This window comes from Takifugu flavidus, chromosome 4 (genome assembly GCF_003711565.1).
Source record: "Takifugu flavidus isolate HTHZ2018 chromosome 4, ASM371156v2, whole genome shotgun sequence".
In the NCBI taxonomy this organism is placed as follows: domain Eukaryota; kingdom Metazoa; phylum Chordata; class Actinopteri; order Tetraodontiformes; family Tetraodontidae; genus Takifugu; species Takifugu flavidus.
Window position 1 is genome coordinate 1,449,201 of NC_079523.1, and position 6,988 is coordinate 1,456,188.

The 6,988-nt window shown below is 43.4% G+C and overlaps 2 protein-coding genes across 2 annotated transcripts; one reads left to right on the forward strand and one right to left on the reverse strand.

Moving 5' to 3' along the window:
• Positions 1 to 32: 32 nt before the first annotated feature.
• Positions 33 to 3,641, reverse strand: trnt1 (tRNA nucleotidyl transferase, CCA-adding, 1). Its single transcript, XM_057030812.1, has 7 exons — positions 3,231 to 3,641; positions 2,801 to 2,994; positions 2,309 to 2,447; positions 2,080 to 2,206; positions 1,650 to 1,843; positions 1,043 to 1,296; positions 33 to 642 (listed from the first exon to the last, which is right to left on the reverse strand). The coding sequence occupies exons 1-7, from the start codon at positions 3,358 to 3,360 to the stop codon at positions 397 to 399; spliced, it is 1,284 nt and encodes a 427-aa protein (XP_056886792.1). The 5' UTR covers positions 3,361 to 3,641; the 3' UTR covers positions 33 to 396.
• A 55-nt stretch (positions 3,642 to 3,696) lies between these two features.
• Positions 3,697 to 6,036, forward strand: arl6ip5a (ADP-ribosylation factor-like 6 interacting protein 5a). The gene is made up of 3 exons (XM_057030820.1): positions 3,697 to 3,983; positions 4,931 to 5,148; positions 5,392 to 6,036. The coding sequence occupies exons 1-3, from the start codon at positions 3,805 to 3,807 to the stop codon at positions 5,565 to 5,567; spliced, it is 573 nt and encodes a 190-aa protein (XP_056886800.1). The 5' UTR covers positions 3,697 to 3,804; the 3' UTR covers positions 5,568 to 6,036.
• Positions 6,037 to 6,988: the final 952 nt, after the last annotated feature.

Consider the following 6,988-nt stretch of genomic DNA (forward strand, 5'->3'; position numbering starts at 1 on the left):
ACCAGCGCAACACATTCTCAGACACAAGGATGTGAAGGGGGGAAAAATTAGGTTTTTACTCTGCAGCATAAATTCAGAACTCCTTTTTACAAGATATTTTCTTCACAGAACAAAATTGGGAGAACCTTTGAAAAGAAAAGTCACCCCCCCCATCAAATAAATGAAAATATGCTTTTCATGGGTACTCAATTGACATGCACGCCGTTCTTTTGTGCATCCAGCAATCCCCATCGAGTCCCGCTGAGACACTGAATTCGTCAGACGCAGCCCTCAGTAATTACACCTAATGAAAGCAGTCAAAGTGCTGGAGAAACAGGCTCTTATGCGGCTGCCCACGCGCCCGCATCAGTTAAGCGCTGAGCAACACCTGCGGGGTCAGCGCCCACTTGTTGCCTTTCAACTCTTCACGTAAGAGAGGAGTTCATCTTTTTCCATCCGGTATCGGCTTTTCTTCCAGACCTCGCGGAGCTGCTGCAGGGTGGAGCCGATCTCCTTCCCTGACGTGATGCCCATTCTCCTCAGATCGTGGCCGTTGATGGGAAAGCGAGGGATGGACCACCTGCTGAGCTCCGCCAGCAGCTTCTGCTCACCCTGGTACTTCAGTAGCTCACACACTCTATTCTGGTTATCCAGCTCCCGGCTCTGAAAAGTGTTTATGGTGTCTGGATTAAAATCTAAAAACAGGAAGTTTCAACTTTTATATAGCACACACACACACACATAATTGTGAATAGACGGTCCAGTTATGGAGGTACATGTTAACACCTGTTACTTAAAAGCTATGAAGCTTTCAGTTACATCTTAGATGAGCTAAGAAAAAAAAGGTCTGGTCTGTGTTTGTACCAAATATAAAAAACTGCTCTTAATTTAGTCTGCAGCTAAGAATTTGGACTTTTGTTGCCTAAGAAATTGTGTTTTTAGGCCTGGTTTTAAATAAATACTTTACTTTATAAAGATATGGTATAAATGTATAAATGAAATGGATCAGATGATTTAGGAGACTTCAATTAGACACTGGAGAAACAAGCAGTTTTTCACTTACGTCAATAATAAAATCTTTGAAGGGCTTCAGGCTGTCGAGCTCATCTGGGTTTTTCTGAAGCTCCCGTCTGTACCTGACCAGGAACAGCGCCAGGTTCTTCTCCTCTCTGGACACCTTTAGCCGGAGATCCATCTTCTCCACCTCCTCTGGACTATGGAGCAGAGACGCCAGGATGGTCATGGGTTTGGGAGCGTGCTCGTTGGCGTTTCTCCACACTCGCTTCATCTCTTCAATGTCGCCATCTTGAGGTAAACCTGCGCAACAGCAGCAGAGAAGAGTTTCATGGCAGCTCCAGAGACACAAAGAAATCCTGTGGAACATAATGAAAAAACAGTGAATCTGTCTCATCTCTGAGGTCAAATATATCTTGTTATGTTTCACAACAGGCCCATTACTAAATATTGATACTACTGAAGTCAAATTTTCATAAATATGACATCAAATCGTGCTCCATTAAATAAACACTTCAACATCAAATTGTGCATTTGCCTTTCTCCCCTCAAATGATGACCAGGATTTATCCAAATGTTTATTTTTGATTAAGTCAAATTTTACCTTATTCATTTTTAGTGCGCTTGTTTTGACCCTGACCTGGCCTCCTACTTACCCATGTACTGAGCCAGCTCCAGACTATACATCAGCTCCAGCAGGTGAGCGGCGTGATTACCGACCACCATCTTCTTTAATTCCACCCAAATTCGTTCTCCTGATATAGATGCCAGCCCACAGCCATTTTCTCTAATGGCCTTCAGTGTCTCGGGTTCATGGTCACCAGGATCCAGAGCCACGCGGCCGTAGAACCTGCAAGAAAAGGCAATGAAACACTAAATCCAATAAACCAGAGGTGACCCATCGTCAAAGTATTCACAGCTGACAATATAATAAATATAATAAGACTGCAGAATTGCTCACACTCCTTTACCCATCAGGCCACTAAAACATTTTGTGGACTACTCTTTTAAAAAAAAAATTTTTTTTTTGAATAAACAGTGGCTTTAAGAAGGTGTTAATAGTTTTTGTGATAATTATGAACTCACCTGAAATAACGCAGAATACGGAGGTAGTCTTCTTGGATCCTTTCTACAGCACTTCCAACAAACCGAACTTTACGCTTCTGCAGGTCTTCATACCCTTGGAAGTAGTCGTATAATGTGCCGTCCAGTCCTGAAATGATTGATTTCATCAATTTAGAGCAACAACCCCCCCCCAAGCACATCAGAGCTGATAAGATAGCTCACTGAGTGGGAGATCAATAGAAAAAAATACCTAAAAACATGGAATTGATGGTGAGGTCTCTGCGTTCAGCATCTTTCTGCCAGTCAGTGGTGAATTCTACCTCTGCATGCCGACCGTCTGTCTGAACATCTACTCGCAAAGTGGTCACCTCAAAGTTCTCATCGTGGAGCTGTGAAAGAAAGAAGAAAATAGGCAGATAATAAAAATCTGCAAAGTTAATTAATTTTAAGACGGTAAATCAACCGCTGTGGTAGACTGATGACTGAAATCCTCCAGTTACACTAAATTATACTATTAATAACTATTCTCATTGAAGAAAGACTGGTTTTATTGACAAATGAGGAAAAACTGCTATATTCCACAATTCTCCATTATAAACTAATTTTACATTGTGACTATAAATTATAGATTAAACTACTGTGCCATTTGGGTATTATTCTAAGGAATGAAAAGATAGAAAAATAAACAATGTCAAGGAAAATCTAGAGAAACTTAAATAGATTCACTTAAATAGCCTCTTACTCTTGCTGTAATTGTCCCATGTTTCTCTCCTTTGTTATTGATCATCCTGATCCCGGCGCTTTGGAACATGCGTTTCATCTCCTCTGGGGTGGCCGTGGTGGCAAAGTCCACATCCTCAGGTCTCTTCCCAGACAGCAGGTCACGGACAGCACCTCCAGCTATCCTCAGCTCATGCTGGTGCTTCCCAAACAACTCTGGAAGATACAAGTGCAGGAATCAAGCTATAAATTATGATCTGCAGGAAGAACCAACGTCACCAGAACAATCCAACCTTCTTATTGTGAAACCACAAACTCACACTTCACTAAGAAACACCTGAGTATAGATTGTTCAAAATCTACTTGAGCTGGTGTGGTATTTATCCTTCAAGCAAGGTCAACCTTGCCCGACACAACACAAGCACAACAGGCGTATCAAAGCTGCGTGTCACCTGCTAATCCATTCAGCCCATCGGTGAACAGCGACTGGAACTCACTGGTCTTCAACTGCATTGTAAAGAGTCTTCTCCAACAAAAACCTGATCGCGCAGTCACATGTGAACGCAACAACTTGCTCCACATCTGTAAAAACAACAAAAACCCACTCTTTGTTGTTTGTCTCTCACGAAGCTAACACGCTTGTGAAACCACGCCTGCGACCTTTCATCGCTGTTTCAAAATGCCAGCGTTAAAGCAACGTTAACGCGTCATGGCCAACAACACTAACGCATCACTAACAACTGGCGGGAGTCTTAAAGAGACGACTTTTCTGAAATTTCAACTCATTCGCTATTTTTAACACGCAAACGTGCCACAGTGAGGATGAACATGAAGACATACGTGAAGTCTTCCGGTCACGTGAGGATGCTAGCCAATAGTGTGCTCTGTCGTGGAGTTTCGTACGAGGGGCGTGGTTATAGATTCTCGCGAGACCCGGAAGCTGTGGAGCTCCTGTCCCAGAGACGGTCGGAATTTTTAAAGCGGCTTTTCTGCACCGTTTACTGTCAAATTAATCACCCGAAGCAAATGGCCAAAGTGGAGCTGACGCCACTCAGAGCCTGGGACGACTTCTTCCCGGGCTGGGAAAGATTTGCTAAGCCAGATACAAAAGATGTGGCGAAATGGAACAACCGAATTGTCAACAACCTGCTTTATTATCAGACTAATTATTTGGTTTCTGCTGTCGCTATTTTCCTAGTTGTCGGGTAAGTTAAACTGGATTTTCACATCAACAGAGCAGCATTAATGCGCACTTAGTATTTCACTTTTCAAGTCCGTCTAACTTATTGTGAAGATACAGTATAGACGCGTGTTTAACTCGGGATACTGACACGAGATGTCTACAGTTTAAAAACATTTAAAGAGTTTTTTGCACCACTAGTGACAGACTGCTAGTTTTCCATACATGGTAGAATCACTCAGGATTAGTCTCAGGCCCTGGCTGTCCTGTCGGAAATATCCTGGCTTTAGCTGACACTTTGTTCCATCTAAAGCCCATCTGACTAAAAATAGTGATGCCCTGTCATGATCTGAGCTGTATGATGACATATTGTTGTCATGGTCACTAAGGCCTTTGACCTGCCTGCCAAGTCAGCTGTTGCACTACAGGTTGCCTAACTGTGAGGGGGGAATCACGCTATAGCCCTAATTAGGTGATTAATCAGGGATCTACACAGACATCTTAATCAGGGATCGCATCATTTATGGATCTGACAGAACCGCAGTTTGACCCGACAGGTCAGGTGAGGTCAGACTTGTTAACATCGTTTTCCTGATAAGTTTTTTCCTTGTGCACAGGTCTGACTAATAAAGTGCCTGATGCTATTATCCCCCATTTATACTATTATTGGGGATTTCTCAGGGTATTCTGTGAAATAAAGTAATAATACATAAAGAAAAAACATCCCTTTGTGACTCTGTTAAAGACAGGCATTGGAAAATGGATGGACAGATATAAAGTACTTGTTTTAACTTTGACTCCTTTTATTGATTTCTTTAATTCCTTCAATTTGGGAGTGTTTTGAGTCTTCATGAATCTCTATTTGTTTTTGTAGTAACCCAAGGTGGCCACTGGGCCGCGCCAGTTGACCAGTCTCTGTGTGCGTGTGCGCGCGTGTGTGCCAGATCTGACAGCCGTGTCGCTGCCCTGCAGGTTCCTGAACCCCCTGGGGATGTTTACAGCCATGGCTGTGGTGTCGGCCATCTTCCTGGGCTCAGTGTGGGCCGGAGAGAACCGGGCCGTGATCAACAACTTTAAGAGGCACAACCCCACAGCCTTTGTGTTCCTCATCATGGTGGCCAGTTACATCTTGATCTCTCTGCTGGGGAGCGTCATGGTTTTTATGTCTGCAATCACCTTCCCCCTCGCTTGTAAGTTCAAAAAGGTTCAATGTTGCAGAATAGAAAAAGAAAAGAATTTGGGTGAAGTAAATAAGCTCCGCTAAATGAATCAGCGACTTATGCTTTTTTAAATTGTGTATTCGTTGCAGCACTTGAGGTTTTTAGAAATCAAACACATATCGTCACGCCCATATTTCAAACCAGAGCTTTGGGCTGAAGAATGTGACATGTTGGCTTGAGGTTTGAAACGTTGCTTTGACGCCTGTTTTCCAGGCATATTTGCACACGCATCGTTTCGCCTGCGCAACATGAAGAATAAACTGGAGAACAAGATTGAAGGAGCGGGACTGAAGAGGTCACCCATGGGCATCCTCCTGGAGGCCTTGGGACAACACGAGGAGGGCTTTCAGAAGATCCAGAGCTTTCTGGAGGGAAAACTGAAGGAATGATCGGACCTGGAAAAAAGCTGACGCATGCTGTTCACACATGTGGCCCAAAGAATCTGGAATTTCTTCTTGGATGTATCAGGATTTTTGAATCTTTTAGCTTTAAACTCTGAACTTTGACCCTGTTTGGCTGTGTGTTCCTGCGCAGGAAAAGCTTCTAATCCGAAGGGCTTCAGGTTTACCTCAGGGTATCTGTCACTCCACCCAGAACTTGTCGGGGCACTTTTCTTTCACAGTGACGGTGAATGTTAGCGCTCTGCTATGCAGTCGGTCCATGTTCCTGCACACATGGGAGTCTTTCCTTGACTTAAAATCTGCCTTCAATCAGCCTCTGCAATGGCTCTGAAGGCAATGAAAGGCAAAGGTTGCTCGCCATAAAGGTCTCCCGAGCTGTTGTCCAGGAGGGGTTGTTACACGCTTTTATTTTATCTCACCTCATCATGCCAATAAATAGAGCCATACAAAAGAAAAAGTCTGGCTTCGTCTCAAGTCTTGAAGTAAATGCGACTCCAAAGTCTGACGTGAGTCATTGTGTCAATATTTAAAATGAGGCTTCAAAGCGGCGAAGCCTTCACCCAGGCTATCAGGGTTCCTGCTCGTGACAGTGGCCCCTGGGTGACGGATTGGCTGATCAATGAGCTGCTGCTAAAGAGCTGCGCTGGAGTCAGCTGCCTTCTACTTAGTCAGCAATTTCTGTCTGTCTGGGTTGTACTTTAATAGACCTCATTAAGACCTTTTTGGGAAGAGACCCTTTTTGTTTTGTTGCTTGGAGGTGTATAAAGATTAGTAGAAACATGACAGATAGGTATGAACAAGTATGGTGATCTAAAAGTAGCTTTTCCTCTAAAATCCATACCATAACAACAATGGAAGAAGAGCTCTCTGGTTCTAGTGTTTCAACAAGTCTCCTGTTTAACTCGCACTTTCCTCACAATAGTGCAGAGCTGATTTATGCTTCATCTCCATCCTTACTGTGAATCCTGGAGCGGCAAATACAAGCAAGGACAGTAATAAAGATGATTTAGGTTGCGTCTCCCTGAGCAGAACAGGACACAGCACGTGCATGCTGCTGCACACAGCAGATACATATTTCTGTCATCGGTGCAAATGCGATCCAGGAAGTGCTGCAGCAAATAAATCATCCTTTATTTGGGAGCGAATGAACTGTTTTTGACTATGGTTCTGGCACATCCTGAAAGTTTCCATCAGTGATGCTTCTCCATGTATCACTTCTGCCTGTGCTGCCTTTGATTTCTTACTTTAGGTTGGTTTGTTGGGAACATTCAGATAGCCTTTTAAGGCTATGCTAATGAGCTAGCTTCATAATTCAGAGCCAGATGCAAATGATTCAGCTGCTCAGTCCTCATGTTGACAGTTGCAAACCTTTGTGGACTTAAAAATATGTCTCTTTTCTTACGTGCAAT

What these genes read in the sequence shown, in the direction of transcription:
- trnt1 (XM_057030812.1), bottom strand. Translation starts at nt 3,360, where the DNA reads ATGTGGAGCAAGTTGTTGCGTTCACATGTGACTGCGCGATCAGGTTTT. An exon ending in ATGGGACAATTACAGCAAGA is followed by an intron (nt 2,448 to 2,800) that starts GTAAGAGGCTAT and finishes TTTCTTTCACAG; the next exon opens with CTCCACGATGAGAACTTTGA. An exon ending in GGAGCTGGCTCAGTACATGG is followed by an intron (nt 1,297 to 1,649) that starts GTAAGTAGGAGG and finishes GCTGTTGCGCAG; the next exon opens with GTTTACCTCAAGATGGCGAC.
- arl6ip5a (XM_057030820.1), top strand. Translation starts at nt 3,805, where the DNA reads ATGGCCAAAGTGGAGCTGACGCCACTCAGAGCCTGGGACGACTTCTTC. An exon ending in GCTATTTTCCTAGTTGTCGG is followed by an intron (nt 3,984 to 4,930) that starts GTAAGTTAAACT and finishes GCTGCCCTGCAG; the next exon opens with GTTCCTGAACCCCCTGGGGA. An exon ending in AATCACCTTCCCCCTCGCTT is followed by an intron (nt 5,149 to 5,391) that starts GTAAGTTCAAAA and finishes CCTGTTTTCCAG; the next exon opens with GCATATTTGCACACGCATCG.